The sequence below is a fragment of the Polyodon spathula genome, chromosome 18, assembly GCF_017654505.1.
Source record: "Polyodon spathula isolate WHYD16114869_AA chromosome 18, ASM1765450v1, whole genome shotgun sequence".
NCBI classification, from domain to species: domain Eukaryota; kingdom Metazoa; phylum Chordata; class Actinopteri; order Acipenseriformes; family Polyodontidae; genus Polyodon; species Polyodon spathula.
This window is the reverse complement of record NC_054551.1, coordinates 6,855,267-6,870,477: the sequence shown is the minus strand read 5'-3', so window position 1 is coordinate 6,870,477 and position 15,211 is coordinate 6,855,267. Positions and strand designations below refer to the sequence as shown.

General features: G+C 39.4%; 1 protein-coding gene across 4 annotated transcripts in view; it reads right to left on the bottom strand.

Moving 5' to 3' along the window:
• The window catches only part of cpped1 (calcineurin-like phosphoesterase domain containing 1), a 45,534-nt gene extending 35,533 nt beyond the window's left edge, over window positions 1-10,001 (bottom strand). For 2 of the 4 annotated variants that reach the window (XR_005951912.1, XM_041277822.1), the window contains exons 1-2: window positions 9,780-9,999; window positions 5,302-5,520 (exon numbers count right to left, since the gene is read on the bottom strand). Coding sequence is in view for 3 of the 4 variants with exons in the window: in XM_041277822.1 (XP_041133756.1) it covers window positions 5,302-5,520; window positions 9,780-9,843 (283 nt within the window). In the remaining variant the exon portion in view is untranslated. Of the gene's footprint in view, window positions 1-5,301; window positions 5,521-9,779 lie in introns of all 4 variants that reach the window. The other 2 variants (XM_041277823.1, XM_041277820.1) reach the window with 2 other exon arrangements.
• Between the last annotated feature and the right edge of the window lie 5,210 nt (window positions 10,002-15,211).

The following is a 15,211-nucleotide window of genomic DNA, read 5'->3' as shown; positions in this document are numbered from 1 at the left end:
TGGCGAATTTATTCATCATGTGACTTCACTCCATGTCACTGCTGAAACTCAACAAGGCGGCTGCATCAACGAAGAAAAAAAAGCAACATTTCAGTAAGACAGAGCTAAAAGAAATCTGATTATCTATAGAGGATGGTGCGATAGTATTCTTAAAGTTTTGCTGTAATTCATATGATCATGTGCCAGTCAATACCATTAAATATCATATTAATGCCAGTTGTAAACACGCAAAGAATAAGAAAGCAAATAAGATGTCAACAATGGCAAAGCACTGCATTCTTCTATGCTGGAAAACCTAAGGTTCAAGACAGAGCTTTCCCGAAGTATGTAAGCTAAATTAATTGCATATTTCATAATTGTTTAGTTTATTTCTTTCCACACTACCTGCCTTTAATGAAGCTATAATTAGCAATTTTAAACCATGGCCGTTTCTTAATTGAATTAGAAAAATGAATTGTGCACTGAAAAACTACAATTTAGTTCCACATTACCTAACGTATTCGTAAACGAGAAGTCATTTCTGTAGTGAATTTAAATAAATAGAGGTGATAAATCTCCATATTTTAATGGTAGCATGTCTTGTCTATGCTTTCCTAAACTTTTTTTTTAAATTAGTTTTGTAAGAACTACTTATGTGAAATATGGTAACTTAAAAGTTAAATTTCAATTGCTGTGCGTTTCTTAGAGACTTTTCGTTTACTGCATTTTTTGTCGTCCATTAGTGAGTAATCAAGGTATTGAAACCATTTTAAAACGTCGTAATCAGTCTTCTAAAGTGGTAAAAACTGCCGACTTATAGTCATCATTCGATTATTGAGTCGAAAGATGCGACTTTGTGTAGTAATTGACGAGTGTCTTACGTGAGAGTTGTTAACTTCGCTATGTTACTTTAGAATAGAAGGATCAAAACACTCCATTTAAATCTTGGAACTAACATAGGCGGCAGAATAAAGAAAGAAAAAAAAGCAAAGATTTCAGTAATTGCTGGACTAAAAAAAAACTGTTTAATTTACAATGAGGATAATGCGATAGCATGAATAAGTCAGCTAAACAATTCTTTGATCATGTTACATATATTAATATAATAATAATAAAGAAAAAAAAAATGAAAAAAAAAAAAAAGAAAACTAAAAAAAAAAACCTTTAAAAATCAAGACAGAGCTTTCCCGAAGTATGTAAGCTAAATTAATTGCATATTTCATAATTGTTTAGTTTATTTCTTTCCACACTACCTGCCTTTAATGAAGCTATAATTAGCAATTTTAAACCATGGCCGTTTCTTAACAGAATTAGATTTTCTGACAACTAAGAAATGAGCCCAAAAGTATTTTTCTAGCTGGAAATTGATCACTTTACTGTGTAAAGGATGTAGTCACTACACTACACACCGCTGGTTTCATAAAGACATTCTGTCTGGAGACACACCTATTTAAATCTTGCAAATAGCACTGCAGAATAAAGAAAGAAACAATTGAGAAGATTAGTTATTCATTTACATTAAAAGGGTCCCTATTTAATTTACAATCAGGTAATCCATAGCAGTGAACGAGTCAGTCAACACACCTTTATCAGTGTTTCACATTTTATCCTGGCTATTGTAATGCCAGTAAAACGCTAAACTTAATTTGTGGAGTACTGTACATAGGATTACACTCACATGACATTGCTGGACTGGTACTAAACTGTTTCATGTTTTTTATTGTTATTGTAAATGACAGCAATAAGCTAATCAGGTCTTTTCAAAACACCTTTATTTGACTGAAGTACTGTGTTAGGGAAGACTGTAAATATGACGCACAGCTGTGATGGACATTTGATTTTCCGAACTGTTGTAATATAATTATTAGAGTTTCCTTATTTTAATGCCAGCTATGAGCCAAGTGATGTCTATAAACATTATGACTGGTTTGAAGTGTCTGCAGGTGCTTTACTATCTATTACAGCAACAAGTGACTGATTGAAAAAAAAAAAAAAAAAAAAAAAAATTGTTGTAATATTTATTAAATGTACTTATTTTAAACTACCAACATTATATTTATGTTCAAATGCCATATTTAATTATTAATATGTTGATATAAAGTGTGAACAAATGGAATTGTCCATTTTTGAAAAACTAAATTTGGTATTCCCAAGAATGAAACAATTAGTAGTTCTAGAGATGGTTACAACTGAAGGCAGTGCAGACTCCAGTGTTTTATGCAGTAGTATAAAGCAATTTTATGCAGGCCACCTGTTAAGCATGCTGTCTATACAGTGGCTTGCGAAAGTATTGACCCCCCTTGGCATTTTTCCTATTTTGTTGCCTGACAACCTGGAATTAAAATTGATTTTTTGGGGGTTTGTATCATTTGAATTACACAACATGCCTACCACTTTGAAGATTCAAAATATTTTTTTATTGTGAAACAAACAAGAAGTAAGACAAAAAAAGAGAAAACTTGAGCGTGCATAAGTATTCCCCCCCCCCCCCCCCCCCCCCCCCCCCCAAGTCAATACTTTGTAGAGCCACCTTTTGCAGCAATTACAGCTGCAAGTCTCTTGGGGTATGTATCTATAAGCTTGGCACAACTAGCCACTGGGATTTTTGCCCATTCTTCAAGGCAAAACTGCTCCAGCTCCTTCAAGTTGGATGGGTTCCGCTGGTGTACAGCAATCTTTAAGTCACACCACAGATTCTCAATTGGATTGAGGTCTGGGCTTTGACTAGGCCATTCCAAGACATTTAAATGTTTCCCCTTAAACCACTTGAGTGTTGCTTTAGCAGTATGCTTAGGGTCATTGCCCCGCTGGAAGGTGAACCTCCGTCCCACTGTCAAATCTCTGGAAGACTGAAACAGGTTTCCCTCAAGAATTTCCCTGTATTTAGCACCATCCATCATTCCTTCAATTCTGACCAGTTTCCCAGTCCCTGCCGATGAAAAATATGGTGGTGTTCTCGGAGTGATGAGAGGTGTTGGGTTTGTGCCAGACATAGCGTTTTCCTTGATGGCCAAAAAGCTTAATTTTAGTCTCATCTGACCAGAGTACCTTCTTCCATATGTTTGGGGAGTCTCCCACATGCCTTTTGGCGAACACCAAACGTGTTTGCTTATTTCTTTCTTTAAGCAATGGCTTTTTTCTGGCCACTCTTCCGTAAAGCCCAGCTCTGTGGAGTGTATGGCTTAAAGTGGTCCTATGGACAGATACTCAATCTCCGCTGTGGAGCTTTGCAGCTCCTTCAGGGTTATCTTTGGTCTCTTTGTTGCCTCTCTGATTAATGCCCTCCTTGCCTGGTCCGTGAGTTTTGGTGGGTGGCCCTCTCTTGCCAGGTTTGTTGTGGTGCCATATTCTTTCCATTTTTTAATAATGGCTTTAATGGTGCTCCGTGGGATGTTCAAAGTTTCAGATATTTTTTTATAACCCAACCCTGATCTGTACTTCCCCACAACTTTGTCCCTGACCTGTTTGGAGAGCTCCTTGGTCTTCATGGTGCCGCTTGCTTGGTGGTGCCCCTTGCTTAGTGGTGTTGCACACCCTGGGGCCTTTCAGAACAGGTGTATATATATACTGAGATCATGTGACAGATCATGTGACATTTAGAATGCACACAGGTGGACTTTATTTAACTATGTGACTTCTGAAGGTAATTGGTTGCACCAGATCTTATTTAGAGGCTTAATAGCAAAGGGGGTGAATACATATGCACGCATCACTTTTCCGTTATTTATTTTTTTAGAATTTTTTTGAAAGTTATTTTTTTCATTTCACTTCACCAATTTGGACTATTTTGTGTATGTCCATTACATGAAATCCAAATAAAAATCCATTTTAATTCCAGGTTGTAAGGCAACAAAATAGGAAAAATGCCAAGGAGGGTCTATACTTTCGCAAGCCACTGTATCTATAACAACAACTGACAGGGCTGCATAGGATCAGAGGAGGATTCAAAATCAAAGGCAGAGCCATAATAAATGTCTTGTTTTAAATAAATTGTAAAATTATTGAGATACTGGTGCTGGAATATTGTTTCAAAATGGTATAATGCAACAAAAATATATTAAAAGGGTTAATGCATAGCCAAAGGTTTCTCACTGATAATGTGCAATTTCTCAGTATCTAAAAAGCTTAGCGGGAACACTGAGGAGCGTTATATCCGAGGCAGTCGAGAGTCATATAGCGAGAGAGCACTGTTGTCAAAGATTTTGCAAATACAGTACATTAGCAATCTAATGTACTGTACTTCAAATTCCACTGCTGTTGAGAATGCCAGCAGTTAAAACAGGTACAGTGATATGAATTTGTCTTAGGAGTGCAGCATCCACTCAATTGTCTGTAATCTTCCAGACAGAAGGCAACTGTCACTCTGTTCTTTTCCTATGGTTTTTCACACTGTTACTTAGATAAGCTATTAGCTAAACAGGCTGTCATATGCTGTACAGAGAAGGATTATTTCTAATTTACACTATTTATTGTAAGATGTGTAAGCAGTGAGTGCAGGACTCTCATTAGAGAGTGTGAATGGCCTGCATACCTCTTATAGGAACAGCAGGATCTGTTTAAAAATAACCGAGATTCCTGCCATCACATAGTGAAATGCAAATCCTGCGGTGCAGCTATAAAAAAAAACAGGCGCTGTATAAAATCTTAATTTCCAAGCCCAATGAATGTATTGAAGACCTGCAAGAATAAAATGGCAGTAGTGTGAGAATCGAAAAGGAGCAGCGAAATAAATCAAAACTAAAAAGAACGCTGCTTCGTGCCCCCCCTGTGGTGTTCAGTGTGCAGCGCAATATCGAGGAGTGCCAGCAGTGTACCTGAGCACTATAGTGCTGTTAGCCGTGGAGCTGGGCAAACACTGTCAACACTCAGGTGAGCCACACTAAACTATGCTTTACATCTGAGCTGATGGTTTAGGTGGTCTTAGCGCTGTCCAAGACATTTAAAAAAGTCACAAATGCCACGAATTTGAGGCAGTCATTCTTTCATGACCAAATTCTAAAACAGCATGGACACTTACTACCATCAACACCCCTACTGATTCTCCCACTTGCATTGATGTTGAATTAAATGTGCTCATAAATTTTCAGCACCTTGTGTACTTGCTGCAGTCTATTTTTATACTCCAGTCTACAATTCCCTCATGCAATGCAAATCTGCATCAACGGGTCTACTTTATTTCAAGAATATGCAATGGAACACTGATTTTCTAAACTGCCTGATTTATACAGTATGAACAAAAACAGTCACGCCATGGGGGTTTGGATAACTACCTATTGACCAATGGAGATCTGAAACTGGGACAATCCAACATAAGAACCTTACCTGGCATGGCATGGATGAGGTCCCCACAAAGCACCATGAACTTGGGTCTGGGGGCCAGCTTGTTGACGGCTTGCACAGCCTGCTGGGTGAGCGCGACCTCCTCGCCCCACTCGTCACCCCCGTTTTCACAGTCTCTGATGGACCAGGCCTTGATGAAGCCCAGCTGGGGGTCTGCTGCCTGGATGAAATAGAAGGGTTCCTTCCACTCGCATTGCTCCTCTGGGACAGTAAAGAGAAATGAGATCACTGTCAGTCTGTTTCTGCCAGGCTTCCCCAGTAAATTATTCATGAGCAGCAACTCTCTAAAATGTCCTCATATTAAATGCACAGGGCTTCACATCTGAAAAAATGGATGATCAGGGAAGGCTGCTCTGAGGTGGGTACCCCTAGCTGAAAACGATAGTATGAACAGTGGCTCAATGGCCATTTATCTAAGTTACTGACAACAGAGATTTAACTGCACATGAAGTTTCTCAATTCTATTAAAGACAATCAAGCATACTGCAACCTGTGCAACGAGACAGCTGGTCTCTGCTATATGGTCACCCATACAGACTACCCAGCCGACTTCCTTTTTAATTTTATTTAGTGTGCCCAATAATCTTAGCCCCAATTTTCTCCTCAATTTGGAACGTCAAATTATTTTTTCTCCTCACCGCAGCAGTTCCCCACACCTCTGGAGATCTGAAGGTTCACTGAGCGTCCTTCGATCCCACGACCAAGCCAGCATCCTCTTTTACAAAGAGGAACTTGAGAGCTGATGTCAGTGAGCTGCTGGCCAACAGGGTTTGCTGTGGCATGATGAGGAGAAACAGTCCCTGCCGGTTTTGCCTCTGTAACCCACGGGAGCACCACAGCCAACGGGATGCTCCTGCCGGAATCCCCAGTGAAGACCGGCGACTCCTCACAGCCAGGAAGCCAACCTGTGCTGTGTGACTCACCCTGCACACCACGCTGTTGCACTTCTACCATGAACTAGTTTTAAGGTAATTTCACCTCTTACACATGCTTCTAGAGAGAATTTCCTAAAAAGTTCCTAACTTTTGCAGTTATCACTTTTGAAAGTAGAAGGAAACTGTCTTTCCTTTTGGGTGTAGGAGAGGAATAGGAGAGACCTAGCTACCACAGTATATATCCAACCACAAATCATATATTACATATCCATCTGTTGATCTTTCTGCAACAAAAACAGCTGGATCATGTAGTGCAGTTTCGGAGAATGTGACTTCCCTCACATCAACGACTATTTTATGGAAACTGCTTCCCTGACATTAAATCTGAACTACAAAGGCTGCATGTCCTCGTTATAAGTCTTTCTTCTCAAAGCAGTGTCGTGGCTGCCCATGGTAGGTAGCCCTGCATCACGTCCCATTGACAATTATTTTGTCCACCCCCTGTTCGATCCATCTGCAAAGTGATATAATTTCCTTAAAAAGTATTTTAAAACATCCACTGTGATTGAACAGTGTTTGAACCTATAGCCCACTCAGGTCTATATCTTACCAGTTAGACATTTTCGTCACGGTAAGAATATATTTGCATTATACATATAGAACTATCACGCATCAGAGTCTACTAGCAGATGAAGCATTGGTTTTTAAAGCAAGGCTGACAAAGTGTATCCCCAGGATATAGGGCACCCCCCCCCCCCCCCCCGCCCCCCTTGCATACAAATAAAGACTGTTTCATTTTCGCTTTAAATCTTTCACTTTAAAAGACAGGTCTCTTGTGATGTTCAGCACACACAGAAAGCTGTTTATTGACTTGGAAAAACGTTCCCTGAAGAGCATTAATGTTAGCAGTTCTGAAGAGCAGCAGAAATCAATCCACGTTTACTAAACACTTCAGTTGTAATCATGTACATTATTTGTGTATAAAGTGAGCAAAACATACATTTACCATCAAATACACATCAGTGAAAAACCACTAAAGAGAACGTTCCACAGTGTCACAATTGGGATCTTAAGCCCTGTCCACACGGTGCCTTTAAACCGGCTTAAAGGTGCTAAATACAGTTAGCGTCCACACTATGCAGTGATTAATACCGTACGCGAGAAGCAGGCTTGAGACCACCTCAGGCAGTAGTCTCGAGTCCGGTTCTAAATTAGATCGCATCGGGTAGTGCGGTTTGTCCTAAGTGTGGACGCTGTAATACCGAACTACATTTTTGTGTATCCTCCAATATCCCAAAATGCTTTGTGATATGTCAGGCGCCTGAAGGACTTGCTATCAATGTACACGCCACACTTGGTATTCATTTTTTATGCTTAAAAAGTAGGATCGGGGGTGAACAATTCACATAATTTGTCAGCTCTTTGAAATAAAACTTAACAGGACTAGAAATAGGCTCAGGCAAGATTTGATGGTAAAACAAAGATTATTTGGTGATTAACCGTTTTTTCTGAGTTTCATTATGAAACAGTCAGCTCAAGTTTTTTAAAGGGATGTCACCTGATTAAAATTAAAACCCGAAAACTTCAAGCCCTACTTGTGTGTGTTCGCATTTACTTTTTACAAAATACTGGTGCATTCTAAAACGCTTAACGTGAAAAACGGTTAACGTCACTTAATGTACTAAAGAATGCAGCTACACAGTCCAAATTTGGCACAATATTTGCCCACAAAGAGTATCACATGTGATATAAATTATGTGCCTGTATATGAAGAGGAAATATATAAAACCCAAGTTAAGACTCGTTTTCCCATTATAAAAGCGCGCTTAGCGTGGCTTAATGTATCCAAATCTATTGCTATTAACGCCAGACTTGAAAAATGTTACTGAGGGAACTATCCATATATTTAGTGAAAACAGTTGGTAAAACACCGTATGTCAATAGGTAAGCACTCATTTAACAGCGTAAAGCCTTTATTAAGTTCAAGGGAGCTCTGCTGAAAAGGTACCACTGTGTCATTTTTGGCGTTAATAGCAATAGATTTAGATACATTAAGCCACGTTAAGCGCGTTTTTTTAAAGGGAAAACAACGCTTAACGTAGGTTTTATATATTTCCTCTTCATATATATATATATATATATATATATATATATATATATATATCTATATAATATATAGAGTCAGTGTATTAAATATATTATACACCATGGAGAAATACCCGATTATAACACGGTTAAACCTGAAACATCTACGTAAAAAAAACACGTAATTTGGTGCAATTCGCAAAAATCTTACAGGGTGGATTCCCTGTTCGATATTTTAAAATAAAATACAGTGCATGGTGGGATAGTATCGTATTAATTTCCACTGTTGGTTGCGCTGCTAGAAACTGTAACCCAACTATTTTAATAGTGTGGACGCATTAAGTCCAACTGCGAAACGGTACTTCAGCGTGGGCTCTGAGCTGTCCTTATTAGCACTGTTTCGAGTACGGTTCTTGAGATCGGTTATGTAGTGAGGACAGATCAGATATCTGCAGTCATGTGACCAGGCTTTACATCTTATTAAATCAGAATGTTAATCATGTCTTCCAAATTCAGTGGTCCCCCTAAAATCAGATTAGAAACAAACGGGCTGTCAGCTGAAATATATCATCAAGTGAATTAGCAATACATTCCCTAGTTAATTAAGCCTAATTTCATAAATTAATGATCCACCATTACTCTCACTAAACCCCAGGACTACCATTAATTCATCAGAAACAAGCACTTTAAAGTGTCACCAATTACTAAATTAGCCCGAAGTCTGAAATGCAACGAGGAACAACACTGTGATCCAGAACTGTATTAACAGAAGTTGAAACAACATTGAACATACGTGTATAACACAGCAAGGGCCATCAATTTAGGAAGGCTGAACCGTAAAGCTAATCTGGAAACCGCTGCCAGCTAAACGCTATAGCTTATAATTCCCTGTACAGCACATTCGGGGCAGCACTACAGACCCTCTGCAGTTCTGAACGACGCTCCTTGCAGCAATGTTTAATTGTTGCAGTTCTCTTCCGCCACCTAAGTGTGGCGCTAAGTAAAAGTAAGTAGGAGGGAAACAGCGTGGAAGAACCTCAGAGAAAAGAAAGCCAACTTTGATCATTTGCATCGGATAAAACGCGTTTTACAGCAGTACTTGTTAATTGCAGTGTTATTTACTATTCTTAACTTTTATCATGCTTAGTAAACTATAGCTTTCACATCTGAATTGTATTTAGCAACTACCATATAGAGTTTAAAATGACACGTTAGGCTACTGCTATTTATAAGCAGTAAAACAAATGAACCACGTTACATTGCAACTTGGCTCATGAAGGTTAAAAAAAAAAAAAAAAAAATACAGGTTTTGCAATGCACACCTTTAACAAATATTTAGCCTATGTATGTTATTGTATTGCATTTTTTAAGCTAAATAAACAAAAAAAACAACTTGATCCGTCTTCTGCTTGTTTGTGTTCTGTTGTCATGACATGAGGGAGATCAAGCAGTCAAACTGCAAGGATAATACATATTAGAAAGAAATAAAAAAAAATTGACCTTCTGTAAACCCGTTGAACGTCCTGTTTTTCGCTCTTAGAAATATCTCCTGGTCTGCAGCCATGACGGCAGTATTACTATTTCTGCTTTCTCTTCCTCTATTGATGAACTCGGCTGTGGATTGCTTCTGCCTCGGGATTGCTTACTTATTGCCTGAAAAGCGGAAATGTACCGCAGGACACCGCAGTACATTCAGACAGATAATGCACCACGTCCTTTTGCCCATATTACAACTCAGATTATTTTATTTTATGTGTATGTATTAATTTAATTGTTTGAGTACAGGATAAGTTACCGTAGCCATGCCGTGTGATATGGTGTAGTACCTTTCAAGGGAAATCTATTTATTTCAGTTTTGTTTTTTTTACCTTGGTTTGGTTTTATTCGCCGTTTTAAGTTTGTTATTATACAGTAGTTCAGTTTTGCAGTTTACCTGTAATGTTGTATTTTAGAGTGAGTTGAAAACTTCAGCTAAAATGGACCATATGCGATAATATCCAGTTGAGATAATATACAGTAAATAATTAACTTCCCCCTTGATCTCCAACATAATGACTGGTATGTCGTTTAACCACAAGCTTTAGAATCTCCACTTTATTGCAGTAAATCTAACATTTTTTGAGGCAGAATATTCTGTTTCACTTGCATAAACGTATAGACCTGAACATTACTGTTTGTTCTCTTTTTTTATATAAATGAAAGTCAATTCACTTTGTGTTTCCACAGAATCAGTCAACAACTATTTTTTCTATTGCGACTTTACTCCTAAACATAGATTTCAGTACGTGATATAATTAACTTTGTATTACAGAGCACTTTTTTTTTTCCATGCCATTCAAATTGTGTGACAGTTTAACCTTTCAAGGTCACCTTGTTACATGATTTGAGGAAGGCTGATCAGATCCGGCACTTAGGATTCTCCAGACAAGCTCAAAGCAGCTCAATAGAGGGAACCCCAGAACCCTGATCCACTGTGAACAATGTGAACACCACAACACAGTAAAGGGAAATGTAATCATAATGACATGTGAAGCTGCTTTCCTCTTTAAACTGTGGTCTGTACTTGTTTCTATATTGAGCAACACAGTAAAAAAAAAAAGATTACTCTGCCACTTGTTTTACAACATAGAATGAGAACCGCTTATCATTGTATGTGTTTCCTCTGTGCCTTCAAAGTGGCCTGCATCCCCCCCCCCCCCCAAAAAAAAACCCTCCCTTGATCCCTCATCCCTCTACAACTACTGCCCTGTCTCCCTTCTCCTGTTCCTCAATAAAAACCCTCAAGCAAGCAGTGCTCTCTGCTTTCCTGTCAACACATTCTCTGCTGGACCTCCTTCAATCTGGTTTTCGCCCGGCACACTCCACTGAAACTGCTCTTCTCTCTGTCACTAACTCTACTCTCTGCCCATGCCACTTCTCTCTGTCCTAAATCTCTTCATCCTCTCTGCCTTTGACACAGTCGACATCTCTGTTGTCCTGTCCTCCCTCACTGACCTGGGACTCTCTAGCACTGCTCTTGCCTGGTTCTCCTACCTCACCGTACTGGGTGTCCTTGCATTGCTCACCCTCTGCCTCTTGTTCTCTTTTGACAGGTGTTCACCAAGGCTCAGTCCTGAGTTTTCTCTGCACCCGCTCCCTGGGTCCTCTCGTCTCCCATGGCTTCTCGTATCATTTCTATGCTGATGATGCCCAGATCTCCCTCTCCTTTCCCCCACTGACTCCGACATTTCCTCCCATATCTCTACCTGCCTCTCTGCCATCTCGTCCTCTCCAAATCAGACCTCCTTTTCTTCCCCCGCCACTGATCTCTCTATTCTTCTTGAATCCATCACCCTCTCTCCCTCCTCATCCACCAAGAACCTCAGTGTCACTCTCGACCCCTCCCTCTCTTACTCAGCAAATCTCTGTTCTGGCATGCTCCTTGTCACTTCTTCCTCAGCAACATATGCAGAATTTCCCTCCACACTGCTCCAAGTTCAGGCCATGGTACTTTCCTGCCTTGACTACTGTAACTCCATCCTGGCCGGCCTCCCTGCCTCTGCTACTGTCCACTTCAGCTCATCCAAAACTCTGCTGCTCACCTTGCCTTTTCCCTTCCTCACTTCCCCTACACTACACCACTGCTCTGCTCTCTGCACTGGCTCCCTATCACTGCTTGCATCAAATTCAAAACTCTTGTACTCGTCTATCGCTGTCTCAGCCTTTCTGCTCCCTATCTCCAGACTATTATTTCTCCCTACACCCCTTCTCACCTCCTTCACTGCTCCACCACCAGCAGATTATCTTTCACCCCCCCCCCCCCCCCCCCTGCTCCCTGCTTTCACAGCCCACTCCTTCTCCACCCTTGCCTTTCAGTGGTGGAACAACCTATCCATGGATATCAGGATTGCTCAGTCCCTGACCACCTTTCGGTGCCTCCTTAAAACACACCTGTTTAGACAGCATCTGTAAACCTCACAATTCTCGACTATACTGGAGTATATGGCACCCAATTGTACCACACCTTGCCGTACTCACCTACTGCTCTTATTTATAATTATTTCCTATGTCTTATACTTGATTTTACTCTTATAAGTATCCATATTCACAATTTTATCCAGTTCTTATCCATCTATCATACTTATTACATTCTCTTAGTGGACTTTACTTGTAAAAGCAAATATTTTTACTATAAATTTATCTGCCTTTAGTCGAACTCGCTCTTAAATGTAATTATTTACTCTATTCCTTATTTTGCTCTTACCTGAAATTGAACTTATTTGCTACTGATTCTACTGTACTTTATAAATGCTCTTACCTGTAATGTGATACGATATTTTATAATGTGATACTTTGTACTGTGATATTTTGTAACAACTGTAAGTCGCCCTGGATAAGGGTGTCTGCGAATAAATAAATAAATAATATTGTGATTTGTTTTCAGTATATTTTGCATTGCCGTACATACAGCAGTAAACTAAGAGCATGCCTTCACCTTTCTCTGGTCATGCTGAGACACAAGGCTATGTGTTAGCAGGATTAGATTATGTCTGGTTTGTACCCGTGCAGGTTTAGCAGAGCATTTACACTAAGCAGTTATAGTACTTCCCCACTCCAGAGATATTCATGCTAACTCATTTGTGCTGTTCTGCGTCACTGCCCTCAGTTCAATCCTGTAGGTTGATGGTTCACTATAACCTGAAGTACCCAATTGTCTTCCCTTTGTTACCTGCTGTTGCTTTCGCTTCATAACCTCCTTGCAGTGTCTCTTTCTCTCACTGGTTCACTGCTCTCCAAGTAATTTCTTCACCTTTATTTTCTGAAGCCTTCATTTTACCTCTTTCTCCCTCGCTCCTATTCTGTGTATATTAAAAGACTGCCGTAACAGATGCCCATGCACAATGTGCCCTTATTTCATGTGGAGGAAACTTTCAGTATCTACTAGGTCAAAAGCCTTGGGCAGATCAACAAAAGACTGCCTCCAGCAGTTCTATGAAATGACTCCCCCTTGAAATCCAATTTTAAGTGCCTGTTATTGCTTATTTGAACAGGAGTTCAGCAAATGTTGTACAATTTCATTCTTTCTCATGTCTGTAACAGAGTAACAGGTGTGATAGTTCTCGGAGCCAGAACACACAGCTTTCACTTTGTTTGTGTAGCATTACTTTAGATCCCGAGCTACTGTCCACACAGCAGGGGAAGGTACCTTGATCAGCGGCAGATAAAGTAGGTCAGGAATCAGAGACGCACTTGCCTTGGGCCCCTGTTGTGATCAGACTAATAGCTACCATCTGGGCAAGCAGCTCCAGTAATGCTTACGCTCTGTGGGTACTGTATTAAAAATGCAACACACAAAACAATGAGTAATTAAACAAAACATGTGCTTGTCCTTAACTTATAAATATGCAAGGGTTAAATGAAAAACAGTAAGCCTGTGCAATATTGTTTGTAAATGGCGAATGTTCCCTTTTGCAAGTTAGACTCAGCCATAACAGGAAACATCTGCCTGCCAGCTATTCAAGACTGCACATATTACTGAGGTTTCACACAGAACACCAGTCTCTAAAGGGATAAGCCATTATGAAGCACAGACCATAGATTTCTGCCCCCTATTGAGAGCGTTATTGCAAGTGTTACTCAATTTGCTCAAATAATTGCATTCTAGTAAACTGACAATATTGACAAAGTAATTAAGTGCCTAGTGTAGTCAGTTTTGATGAAGAACTATGTTGTGATTTGTGACTGGGCTGTTGGGGATAATGTTGATAGCTAAAATGAAACCACTAAATGAATAGGGTTGTGACCTAAAGTAAAGTGGATTCACTCTCACCAAGGTGAAAGGCTACTTCATTAACTGAGAATATGGACTGTTAAACACATTTTAACCCACCTGCATATGAAATTAAACATTTGAAAAATCTGTTTTCAGCGCATTTGCCTTTGCTGCAGCTTTCAAAAGAGTACAGTAACACATGCTTGTAATAATAAAAAGAGCACATCAGAGTGGAACACCACTCCATTCCCTTAATTAAAAAAAAAATACAAAAACCTAGCTCAGAAAATGTCATGAGCAGGGTTGTGTACTGGACACCAGAGCTGAGCTAAGCTTTGTTATTCTTCGGTACAGTCAGGTAACGTTTGCACATAAAGAGATTTGTCAAGTTTTTCCACAACAAAAGAACAGCTCCTGGCAATGGAGTTTGCACTTTGAAATGTTGCGCTTCAGGTCTGTGACATTCCAAACAGAATAATTAATGACTGAACTCCTCCAAGCAGCCCATTGTGCTGCAATGATCGTCTCCCCTAATAGTGAGATAAATATTAACTAACGTCTTAACTCTTCCCTTATAGTCTATCTAGAGCAAACATGAACATGTAAAGTGGTTCCCCAGCCTATCTGCAAGCTCAAAGGCAAAAGCACCATGCATGTTTTAGTTGTTGTTATTATTATTATTATTATTATTATTATTATTATTATTATTATTATTAGTAGTAGTAGTAGTAGTAGTATTTTACACTAGAACAAGCAATACTATGACTTACAGATGACAAAATGCAATACAAAACGTGGGCAGTGAATTCACATGTGTAGGAATAGCCCAACTGCTCCAGATTATTTTTAAAAACACATTTGCTTCAATATAATACAATACACTGTTCATATGAAGCAGCAAGACTAGGCAATAGAACTTTGAATAGTTGACCAAATCTGGAAGGTCACAGGCTGAACCATAGAGGGCGCTACTATACAGACAAGGTCAACTATCACGGTAATGTCTTGTAATGAGGGTTTTATTGCAGACTCGTAAACATTGGCTTTATTGTTATTGCAAACATTATTAATCTGTAATTTCCACTTTATTTACTTTTTCAATGTTTTGCTTTCTTTCCGTTTTGTAAAGGTCGACGATGCATCAGAAAGGTCTATGGTAAGGGCGTCTCCTGCAGTGCAA